Source organism: Ambystoma mexicanum, chromosome 6p (assembly GCF_040938575.1).
Source record: "Ambystoma mexicanum isolate Mex_15411 chromosome 6p, UKY_AmexF1_1, whole genome shotgun sequence".
In the NCBI taxonomy this organism is placed as follows: domain Eukaryota; kingdom Metazoa; phylum Chordata; class Amphibia; order Caudata; family Ambystomatidae; genus Ambystoma; species Ambystoma mexicanum.
Window position 1 is genome coordinate 1,309,417,799 of NC_090935.1, and position 12,687 is coordinate 1,309,430,485.

Consider the following 12,687-nt stretch of genomic DNA (forward strand, 5'->3'; position numbering starts at 1 on the left):
CCACGTGGCAAGGCCCACCATTAAGAACCAGACACGAGTTGCTGCTTCCTGGGCTCTGCTGCACTGCCCTCCGCGTGCCAGCAGAGTCCCCAAAACAAACTAGACCAACACGCAACAAGGCCCATCTAGGCCTCTGATGGTCCACCTTACACCCTACTCGGTATGCAATGATTATGTGGAAACTATGTAAAATGCTGGTTCGTTTAAATCTTGCCAACTGAGTGCATTTCCAAATCTTGCCAACTGAGTGCATTTCCAATTCAATGCTAGCGGGCATGAATTTGAATGTAAAAATATAACTTATTAAAATATGCATTAATGGGGTGGTTTGGCCCCTACACGGTTCGGACATGATGACGGAGGTGAACGAGAGCGGTATTCGGTTGCGCGGGATTCTTGCGCGTTCCAGCGGTTTATGATGCTCTTGTTCGGGGAGAACGCGACGCTGTGAAGTCACTGGAGGACTCGCCGGGTTACTGCGGGATATGAACGGCCGACAGGGTGTCGGGCGCTGTGCTGCCGGCCCGTCGAACTCCCACCGCCGGGGCTGCCGGAAAGAAGCAACATGAAAAACCTCTAGCCGCACACCGGCAGAGCCGAGCCGGACCGCCCCTTTTCCTTGAAACATGCAGCGACATGGCGGGCGCGGCTAGGCGAGGGCGCCACCTGCAGGATTCAGAGGAGAAGTAACAACCACCAGACCCGTGCACGGGGGAGCCGCGCGCATCAGCAGCATCATGAAGTGCATATGTCAGATCTGCATCTGCGGGTGAGTGCTAAACTGGGAGAGTTGCTATGCAGTTGGTAATCCCACTCCCTCCCTGAGTCAAGCTTGTAACAGAAGATGCACAAAAACCTACTTGTGTCCGAGTTTGCCCGTAGCGTGACCCAGAACACCGTATGCGTGGAACCGTGGTATAATGCGCAGAGATTACACAACAATCCGATTACAGCACTTTTATAATTAGCCTGTTGTTCCGAGCGGAATCAAAATAGGAACGTGTCATTTGCTTAATATTCGTAGACGCAGATTACAGGAAATACATCTCTATTACTAGTTCCGACTGAATCCTTGTTCCCAAGTGACCCTCTTTCGGAGAAACTGGCCTGCATTTTTAATGTAAAAATTACCAGTTTTCTGGCGTGACCCTACATGAAAGTCACAGTGGAACATCGTTTCAACGTCAGAGGGTTTTAGTGGGGTCATCCCACAACTGCGCCTCCCCGAACACACTGGCACTCTTACCTCATTCAAACCTTCCCTACCCGCCCCTCTGCCCCCCACCAAGACCTCCAGGAGGTTCCCTGGAATAAAGAGGCAAGACCAGTTTTCAAGGTGGAAGTCACAATGCCGCAGCAAGCTTTATGGCATAAAGCCAAGGAGTTATTTTACAGGCGATCCGTTTCTCCACCACACCGGAGGATATTCTACGGCGGGTGCGGGTGCGGCTTCTTAAGAACCTCCACCCACCGTCAGTGTCCTGAGGACCCTGCCAGGTAAGCCCGTCCCTCCATATACATATCCCTCTCTACCCATGGCCATTACTTTGTTTATATCTCACAGTACACTTTCCCCAGACACTTTTTTCAGTGCCTTTTTCACAGCACACATTCCCCAGACACTTTTTTCGGTGCCTTTTTCACAGTACTCATTGCAAAGTACCCTTTCACTTCTACTCTTCCTTCCCGTTCCCAATTTACGTACCTTCTTCCCTTCTAATTTCTATTCCCTTGTTCTACCCGTCTACTATTCTAAATCTAGCGCTTAGTGTCCACTATTTTCCTTCTGTATACTATTCCCTTGTCACGCCTAGTATGCTACTATTCTAATTCAATTCCCAGTTCTTGATTTCTCATCCTACCCGTCTTCATTGATCTTATTTCCGTTCTAGTTACAAACCTATCCTTCTTCCCCCCTGCCCCCACCCAGGCACCTTCCCCCCGTCTAGCGGCCCCACCCTTCGTTCCAGAGTCTCTTCCTTCCCCTTTAATTTTCTTCCATTTCCCACGCCTCCTGCCTCCATTCTCTGTTCAATCTATTCCACAAGTTGCCTGCCCCTTCCCCCACCCCCCCGTTCTAGCCATCATCCCCAGCAATTAATTCCCCAAGCCGCTTAATCCTTTCCCCGCCCTGCCAACCTTGACCCACTTGTACAAATTGTTTGATGAAAAATTGCACCAATTCACAAAGGGCCTCGGAATCGCATGACCTTTCCTAAAGTTAGATTGCCAAATCAGTCTAGGATCCAATGCTGTGGAGTAACCCAGGACTCCATACTGTCCCGAAGGCCATGGCTAGTGGGCCCCAAAGAAACGTATTGGTGCAACATGTAGAGTGCAGTCTAGGATGGATTTTTACTGGCACATTGTGTTTTATCCAAGAAACACATGAATAAATACGTGCATGTAAAATTCAATATAAGTAAAGGTGCAAAGGGACAAAGACAACCCTCAAGATTTCATTGAACTGAATAAAATATTTTTTGTTTAATCATACAATAGATTCCTTTACTATATTAATACTCTAACAAGTTAATTGTGTACATCCTAAATCGTCAAAAATGTCTAAAAATGTGACTGTTCACAGTTAGTGTGAAGGCGACAGGGGTATCCTTAGCTTTAGGATAATTATTTTTGAGTTTACAACATGTACAGTGGCCAGGGCCAAAGGCCGTGGCCAGTGGGCCCTGAAGAAACTATAGTATAACAAAATCCATGAAATTCATTGAAAAAACATTAGTTAAGAGAGTTAAGGTAATCTGATTTTATGCAACAAACCCCTGAAATTCAGCACTTTAATTTCAAGGAAGTCCACCTTAACTATGCGTCCCATGTTGCGCAATGTATAAGCACAATGATGACATCACTGGTGGCCTCACTAATTACATCATACATGACATCAGTGATTGCTTTTGTTGTAGTGTTGATTGTTTCAGTTTGGAAAAACCGGCAACTGTGTGTGAGTTTGTTTCTAGGTTTTATGGGCTGGTGGGTGTACAGGCGCTTTAGTTCATATGATAATCCTTGTCTGCCTGTTGTGCACAGATGTATCAGTTGAGTTGGTATTGTGTAAGCTACTGGAAGAGGTGTGGAGCACTTCTATTTGGTGTCAATTGGGGTTACTGATGCTGTGTGTGGAATAGCTGGTTTGCATGTGGTGTGTTTGCAGGTGTATGGAAAGTTTTAATTTGGGTTAGTGGGGGAAAGAGGGAGATCCTCATGGCATAGGTCTTAATTGCAGTCTTGCAGGTAGCTTGAGTAACCAAACCTATTGTGCCGTGATCAACAATGTTCGGTTTCTCTTCTACAATGGCCAATGTCTTGTTGGGTTAGTTTGTCATGTTAAAGAGCTCCGTTTTTAAAGCTTTTCTGAAGGGCATATGTTCCTCTGCTGTTCCAGAGTTTTGTTGAGATGTTGGAAAAAGCTGATCCTCCATATTTCTTTTTTGAGTAACATTTGAGTTCAAGGAATATCATTGCTAGACCTTGGGGTCTAATTGGTTTGTAGATGGAGTCTTTGCCTTGCAGGAATTCTGGTCCTGGGCTGCGAATCTCTCTGTGGCCAATGCCGAGCATTTTGAAATAGATCCTTTTCCTGACTGGTAGCCAGTGTAGAGATCTTAGTGCTTGCGTGATATGTTCCCTCTTACCGAGTCTTTGACAGTCTTGCTGCTGCATTCTTAATGTGTTGTAGTTTATTTGGAGAGCTAGCCAGGCATGCTAAGGCATATGTTTTTGGCTTTGTTGATTCTTGACGTGGCAAGGGTTCCATGTGGAAAACTAAGAAAGGGCATGCTCCGTCTGATAGAATGTAGGTGGTAGAAACATTTCTTTACTTTTGTCTTTACTTGTGATTGAAGTGCCAACTCATTGGACATGAGAATTTCAAGATTATTTACCCCTTTAGACCTGCGGTCTGGTCCCCATTTCCATCAGCCATTCAACATCTGGGTGGTTGTACAAAGGGGTGGTGAGGCGTGCTCACGATTTTAGTTTTATTAGGGTTGTTGAGTTGGTCATCCATGCATTATTTGTGAGAGGGCTTGGTTTTTGTCTTTGCTGGTGGTCATTCTGTGGATGATTTAAGCATCATTTGCATAGTTGTAGCATGTAGCTCAGAGCCATATGATGAGTTTCATGAGAGGAGCCATATAAATGGTGAAGTGTAGAGCACTCGTGACTACTGCGTTATCTTAAGTGGAACTTCATAAAAATGCATTTTGAATGAATAGGATTAAAGCATGGTGGTATGTGTTTATGTGTATATACTGATTTAGTACTCTCTCTGCCTCGGTCGGTGAAAGTCATGTAGTCAAGTCCACGTTTGCTAGTAGAGAACCTAGAGAAAAGCACAGCTACCTTGGTTGGAGGATGGGGGCTTCCAAAAGCAGATATAAAAAAAGAAATGTAATTGTACTGGCCCATTTAAAAATGTTAAATGTTTATTTGTTATTGCATGTATGTTATTGTATGTTAACCCCTTAAGTGCCAAGGATGAGATATCTCGTCCTTGGGATTACCTCCACAGTGCCAAGGACGAGATGGCTCGTCCTTGGCACTTAAGGGGTTAATGAAGGAGAACATGTTAGAAGGCTTTGAGTGGTGAAATACCGAAATCACAATATGGTTTTGTACTGTGCTAAATTACATCTGTAGTAATTTCAGAGCACGTGGGCTTGTCAGCAGAGTGGCGAACTGTGCCCCTGTTTTGCGTCTGTTTGGCCATGTGGGGGGGAGCACTTAATCTTGCGCCTCCCCGGACCCCAAGCGAAAGCGAGTTATTGGACTCAGACAAGCAAAAAACCACACATAAACAATACAATATCATAAAACAAATGGCTTGTTATAGGCCCTTTATTCACATGTTATATATGCAAATAAATAAACATACACTCGTATATATAAAAATCGGAATATAATAAACATCACTAGTAGTGGAGTAACCCACCTTTCATCAACTGACAGGCCTTAACCACGCCCTAACCGGATGTCCCGCCCCTTGGGGTGTCCATGGCAACGCATGTCCCGCCTTAGCGGATGTCCCTGTGCTGTAGTGACGTCATGTGTTGTGTTGAGGGGCGTGGTGGTGTAGGAAAGGGCGTTTCCGGGGGGTGATGTCGTGGGTGATGTAATATTTTGGGGGCTAGGCGTGGTCTAGCAGGTGTGGTGACATCACGGGAGTGTCCCTGAAGTTTCCCCTAAGGCCTAACCTAACAGTGACGTCATGGCTTGTGTTTAGGGCGTGGTGGTGTAGGAAAGGGTGTTTCCCGATGGTGATGTCGTGCATGAGGTAATATTTTGGGGGCTAGGCGTGGTCCAGCAGGGATGGTGACATCACGGGCGTGTCCCTGATTTTTTTTTGTAAGGCCTTACCCAATAGTGATGTCATGGCTTGTGTTTAGGGCGAGGTGGTGTAGATAAGGGCGTTTCCCGGTGGTGATGTCGTGGATGAGGTAATATTTTGGGGGCTAGGCGTGTCCCAGCAGGGATGGTGACATCACGGGCGTGTCCCTGAAGTTTTTTCTAAGGCCTAACCTAACAGTGACATCATGGCTAGTGTTTAGGGCGTGGTGGTGTAGGAAAGGGTGTTTCCCGGTGGTGATGTCGTGCATGAGGTAATATTTTGGGGGCTAGGCATGGTCCAGCAGGGCTGATGACATCCCTCTGGGGTCAAGGTCCAGGGTTTTGATGAGATGATGTAGGTATGAAGTTGTGATGTCAGGGGGGCAGGCCGGGGGGGGCGTTGTGGGGGTGATGTAGTTGTGGGTCCTCTCCTAGGGGTGGAGTATGGTGTATATATACAGAAGGAGCTCTGGAGAGAGGTAGACGGCGCTCTTGGAGTCTGACTGTACTATTTGCATAACGCTTAGAATACCCCTGAATCATGAAGCGTTACAGCTACTACTCTAAGAATACAGGCGGGGAAGACGTCAGCAACACCGCTGAAAAGGCTGATAGTCCTATAAGTCCGACAACAATAATTGCTGTAGCTGATGAGGAATCGCAAGGTCCCACTTATAGTGGAATGGCGTATGAGGATGAGTTGAGCCAAGGCATTTTTTTAATGAATCTGGGTGATATGACACCTCCTGATTCTTATCCATTTAAAGATGCTGATGGTGTAGAGGCTGGTATAATGGATGCAGACTATACAGAGGCCGATCTGAAGGCTATGGACGAATCTATGAAGACTTCTGAAGAGCCTTTGTATGCGGATCTGGGGGTTTTGGACGAGCTGTTTCCAGATGTAGCCATGACCCCGGAGTTGGAAACAAGCGCTGATGAAGATAGGCTGTTTATGGAGACAGCAGATGCTGTGGAGGCCGGTTTGTCTATGAATGCAGCTGTTGCTATGGAGGCGGAGGCGGAGGGACCTGTTCTGTGTAAATTGGTATGTAGGAAAAGGGGTGTGTTTGTGTGTGTGTGTGAACTATGTGTTAAAAAAAAATATATATATGTATATGTATTGAAGAGTTACATTTCTTTCTTTTTTGAATTGCAGAAAACGGCAGATAAAGTTGACGGTACTGAAAGTCAGCGGTCTTCATTTAATACCGTCAATTTTTACTGTGTGTGCTGTTCAAAAATGATCGAAAGTCCAGCAACACAAGCCCGCAATATGTGTAAGAAGTGTGTTTGTTTAAAGCGCTTTGAAAGTTCTGATGAAGAAGAAGAGGAAGCTATGACTTTTTTGGAAACCTCAACTGTTCAGGCTTTTGCGGCCTGTGTGGTGAAAGTGTGTTTGAAGCGTGATTATTACCGCTGGTGTTATGGACATAAAAGCGATGACCCGCAACAGGATGCTCATGACTGTTTACTTCTGAATTATCACACTAGAGCAATACGTCGGATATGTTTTCTGTTGAATTCATATAAAGGTTTTCAGCTGCTTAAAGCTGTATATAAAGGCATGGGCATGCGTGTACATGCTAGTATGGAGAGTGTTCTATCTAAAACATGGATAGAAATATACCATTGCCGCAATCCTGAGAAAAAATGGAGATCTTTACACATGGCTGGTCCTGTGCGTTTTAGAAACAGGGTAGCCCGTTTAATGGATAAAGATTTTTGTGACCTATACACTTTTGGGAATCCCCTGAAGCCTTGTGTAGCACGCCGTAAACTGCTTTAAAGAGAGAGGAGAAATAAAGAGAGTTTTGTTTCTTATATGTGTATATTTGTTTCTAGGATAAGATTTCTGAAGGGCCAGCAAGGCGTGTGGATCGTAAACTGAAACCGGGCCGTGTATGTGTGGAAAAACTGTTATACGCTATGCTGAAAGAGCGGATATCGGAAATTGCCCCAGATACCCTGAAATATCTACAGATACCTACCCCCCGACCAGAGCCAATTTGTAAAAGTTTGATGTATATAGGTAACATATGTACCAACACATGGCTCCCAGTATTGGATGAATACTGGCATTTGTACAAATATGATGTGGGTTCTTTATATTTACACCCTAGAGAGGTGTTACATCAGCTGTTGGAGCAATTGTATGAACATTACTTTAGCATTAAAGGATACGTTTTACAGGACCGTGAATTGTATGAACTTTTAAATGCCTCAAGTGTTTTATGTATACAGAGTTATATGCGGGGGGAACGGGGAGTTTTGTATAATGCTATTTATAAGGCTGCAGAAAAAATATCAAAAAGGGTCACGTTGTGCCAGACGCTATATGTATAAGAGTTGTAATAAAATCATCTTTCACCCATTATGCCTTTGTTTATTTTTTGAAGTGTTTCAGCAGTGAACATCTCTTATTGAAGCATGCATGCAAGCTATTATGATGAAAGCGGTGTTGGCAGTTATGGGGGTGTTGATGCTCTTTATAAAAAATTACAACATGACAAGAAACCTATCTCACGCGGAGCTGTTAAGGAATGGTTATCTGGTGAAGAGGCATATAGTCTTCATAAAAATGCTAGAAAACGTTTTAACAGAAGAAGAACAGTGGTTTCCCAAATAGATGAACAATGGCAGGGTGATATTGTGGATATGCGGACCTATGGGAAGCAGAACGACGGGGCGCAGTACATCTTGACGATTATTGATATTTTATCAAAATACGCCTTTGCCGAAGTTTTGAAGGATAAGACTGGATCAAGAGTGACGGCAGCTTTTAAACATGTTTTTAGCAAAGGCCGGGTGCCTGTAAAATTACAAACGGATGCTGGTAAGGAGTTTTTAAATAGACCCTTCCAAAATCTTTTAAAACAACATAACGTGTATCATTTTGTAACGTATAACGAAGTTAAGGCGGCTGTTGTTGAGCGCTTTAATATAACCTTAAAATCTAAGATTTGGCGATATTTTACAGCAAAGAATACACATCGTTATGTGGATGTATTACAACGTTTCATAGAGGCGTACAACCATAGCTATCATCGCTCTATAAAAATGACTCCAAATTCTGTAACGTCTGAAAATTCTCTAACTGTTTGGAAAAACTTGTACGCTGACATGGTAACGAAGAAGGTCAAGAAACCATCCTTTCGCGTGGGGGACCATGTCCGAGTTTCTAAGCTTAAAGGTGTCTTTACAAAGGGGTATCAGCAATCATTTACGGATGAAATATTTATAGTGACCAAAGTAACTGTGAAAGAGGGGGTTTACATCTATCAGCTGGTTGATTATGATGGTGATGGTGTGAGCGGTAATTTTTATACCGAAGAGTTACAGAAGGTCACCAATGAGCCCCAACGGTTTTATAGGGTTGAGAAAATTCTTCAGAGTAAAGGTAAAGGAAATAAAAAACAAAGTCTGGTAAAATGGACAGGGTGGCCTGAGAAATTTAACAGTTGGGTTAGCGCTTCATCTCTAAAGGATCTACAAAGGAAAGGCGCTCCCTGAGAAGATGGAAAGCAGTGGATTTTATATCACCTTACCCAGTAACGCTTCTCACGATACATTCCCAAACAATGAAATATCAAATTATTGTGTTAAAATGGCTAAACCCGTTGATTTACAAGGATTGTGGGAAGCGGGTCTAATGGAGATTCAATACCCCCATACCTGGGACACTGTGTCTAGAAGAGAGGCCAAATTTACCATCAAACGTGAAGGTCCTATTGAACTGTTACACGCCGGTTTTCCTCATGGATTTTACAGCAGCATACAAGTTTTGTTAGAGGCTATCAATAAAAGTCTCGCAAACATTGAACGCTATTCTGATATACAATTGTTTCTGGATAAGGTGCAGAGAAAAGTATTTCTAAAATCGACGGATCTTACCACCGAGTTTATATGTAGTGGCAAACTTTTTCGTGTTTTGGGAACCGTTCAACATGTAAAAAGTACTAAAGATTTGGACAAAACACGTGCTGATATTGATGGGGGATTTTACAGTCTTATGATCTACAGTGATATAGTAGAATATCAAAGGGTCGGTGACTCGTACGCCCCGCTAATGAGAACAGCGCAGGTGAAAGGTGAAAATAATGGCATTGTTAATATACAATATATTAAACCTGATTATATACCGGTTTCTAAGAGTCATTTTGACACCATCAATATACAGATAAAGGATGATCAGGGGGAGTTGGTGTCATTTAAATACGGGAAGGTCCTAGTGAAACTACACCTACGTCCTAGGCGAGAAAAAGACTATTAAAAAACATGGTATTTATGAAAAACTATGGGGAGCCGTACGTTTATAGGGATTATTACCGCCGACAAGCTGGTTATGGCAATCAACCTTACTTTCAAGGGGCACCCGTTATGTATCGTACGGGTTTCGGAAGTATTTTTAGAAGCCTATTTCGAAGGGCTATGCCGTTTCTACGAAAGGGGTTTGAATTAGCCAAACCACATGTGAAAACAGCAGCCACAAATATTGCTAAAGATGTGGTGTCTACGGCTACAACATCCATCGCAAACCGATTTAACCAACCACCGCAAGAGGGTTCTGGGCTGGTTTATGTGAAAAACAACACAAACAAAAGAAAAAGGAAATTACTGCACAGATGGGGCCCTCCAGGAATGCATAAAAACTAGGATCAGCAACAAAAACGGCTCAGAAGAGAAAAAGAACTCGCAAGAACAGATCGGTCAAGAAAAAAAAAAACAGCCCCGGCATTAATATTTTCTAAAAGATGGCGTTTATCCATTGTGCGTCGGGGGAATGTGTGAAATCTGAACTCGATCTGTTTGCTGTACCCCCGACACAAACTAGCATTGAAAACAGCTTTTTCATGGAAGTGGCGCCCCTTGCTGCACTATCTCCGCTAGCGCCTATAGAGTTTTATATATCAGGCTCAACAGAGATGTATCTGGATTTAAATGACACGTTACTTTACCTCACTTGCAAAATAACAAAAGCTGATGGATCAGCTATCCCTGGAACGGCTAAAGTTGCTACGATTGCTTACCCTGTGGCTACCCTCTTTAATCAAGTGGATATTACTCTAGGCGACCGGCTGATTACACAGAGCGACAACATGTATGCGTACAGGGCCTACATAGAAAGCATTTTGAACTACAGCAATGACGCTTTGGACACTCAGTTTACAGCGGGGCTTTTCTATAAGGACACAGCAGGCCATATGGAGGATTATGCTCTAGATGGGGCTAATGCAGGTTTTATAAAAAGAGCTACACATGCCAGAGGGAGCAGAAATTTTGATTTACTAGGCCGTTTACACTCCGATCTATTTTTCCAGGAGAAACTAATGGTAAACGGCGTTGATCTGAAAATTAAACTTTCTAGAAATAAAGATGCTTTTTGCCTCAACAGCGATGATGCTGAAGCCTACAAGCTGATTATAGTATCAGCTAGTTTATTTATTAAAAGGGTGAATGTGTCACCCACGGTCAGATTAGCTCATGCTGATGCTCTACAAGTATCAAACTTAAAATATCCGGTGGAGCGGACATCTTTGAAAATTTTCAGTGTTCCAGCGGGTAGCCGTGTCGCCAGTCAAGATAACTTATTCCTTGGACAGTTACCGAAAATAATCATCATTGGTTTTGTGGACAACACAGCTTTTTCCGGGGCTTACGCCAGCAACCCTTTTAATTTTAAACATTACAACATCAACTACGCAGCGCTTTTTAAAGACGGGGTCGTTATACCGTCTAAAGCCTACAGTCCCAGTTTTCAACAAAAAAATACAATTAGGGAGTATTTGGGACTTGTCTCCATCAGCGGTAAACATCTGCATGATAAAGGTTTTGTGATACCCCGGGACGATTATGATGGGGGTTATACTCTCTTAGCTTTTGATTTGAGACCTGATAATACATCAACCGGCCATTATAATCTTATTAGAAATGGTAATCTATGCATAGAAGTACGCTTTGCTGCAAATTTACCCAACACGGTGAATCTAATTATTATGGCTCTATTTGACTCGGTTATGGAACTCAACAATCAACGACAAGTCCTGTACGACATGTAATGGATACTTACCAGATCAAGCGTTTTCTAAGTAAAGACAAACACGCTAAGAAAACATTCAAGGGTGTGTATTCATGTGATAACCTTCCAAGAGACATAAGTAATGAGCGACCCATTAGTCTTGTGGCGAACACCGATCCCCATGATCAGGAAGGCACCCATTGGATAGGTATGTTTATAAACAAGGATACAATAACAGTCTTTGACAGCCTGGGGTGTTTCCCAAGCCACCCCATATACAGAGGCGCTATCCTGGACTATGTGAAGGATATAGCACCCGTTATACATTATAATAAAACACCTGTGCAACATCCTGAAGACATCACGTGTGGCCAGCACTCCTGTTACTTTGTATCTAACATGTCTGAGAAACACTCGCTGATAAGGGTTATGCACACCTATTCACTGGACCTCTGGCAAAATGATGTCATGGTTACTGCTTTTGTGAATAAGATCAGCTTTCGGAGATCCCCTGTAAATGTTTTTGATCGTTGGCAAAAATGTACTCTTATTACTAAACCTTAAATTGTGTACACATATAAATAAACACATTTTCTTTTTAATTGAAACAGTCTTTTTTGTCTTATTTTTTCATTTATTTAATATTATATAAACATGTTAGACATGATCAAAATGATTAGACATAACGCCTTTGAAAGTATGAATAATATTTTTATTGCAATGAATGTATTTATTTTTTTTTTTTTTGCAGACTGGAAAAGTAATAATAGTAAAAAAAAAAATACAAAAAAAAAAAAGATATACATGTATATACATATTTTACAACGGTTAAAGATTTTGTTAAAGAAAAAAATGAGGTTACACGTTAAACCAAGAGGCTCGTTTACTGGCTTTAATTTTTTTTCTTTTTTTTATTGACATTTCAGATGATTCAATAGCTGCTGTTAAAGGTTTGATCTCAGAGTCTTTTAAATTTTCCAACAGTTCGCGATGTCCCATATTTCCAATTAAAGTTGCGGGCAGGTTGACATCGGCAGCTGCTTGCATAAACAGGTCCCAACCTCGAGGTTTTGTGTGTCTTACAAAAGCCTGAGGGTTGGTAATGCTGCAACTAAATCGTGAACATTTGATCCTTTAACAACTGTTCCTTTATAGATAAATTCTCCCTTGTTGTTCCATGTTGCCACGTTTTTTTCACTTCCCATTTTGTTCATCAAAAGTTCTGCATTTTTCCGATAACGGGGGTTAATAGTGTCCAAAACCTCCATTACGATAGGATCCGGGGCAGAGGTTGATAGGGAGGGCTTAGAGCTAATTGAAGGGTC

The 12,687-nt window shown here is 42.7% G+C and overlaps 1 protein-coding gene across 2 annotated transcripts in view; it reads left to right on the forward strand.

Annotated features, from left to right (window-relative positions):
• Positions 1–455: 455 nt before the first annotated feature.
• Positions 456–12,687, forward strand: part of SAXO1 (stabilizer of axonemal microtubules 1) — a 704,683-nt gene continuing 692,451 nt past the window's right edge. The window contains exon 1 of one of the 2 annotated variants that reach the window (XM_069625971.1): positions 456–769. In XM_069625971.1, coding sequence (XP_069482072.1) covers positions 738–769 — 32 coding nt within the window. In that variant the 5' untranslated portion in view covers positions 456–737. Of the gene's footprint in view, positions 770–1,203; positions 1,498–12,687 lie in introns of those variants that run through there. The other variant, XM_069625972.1, reaches the window with a different exon arrangement.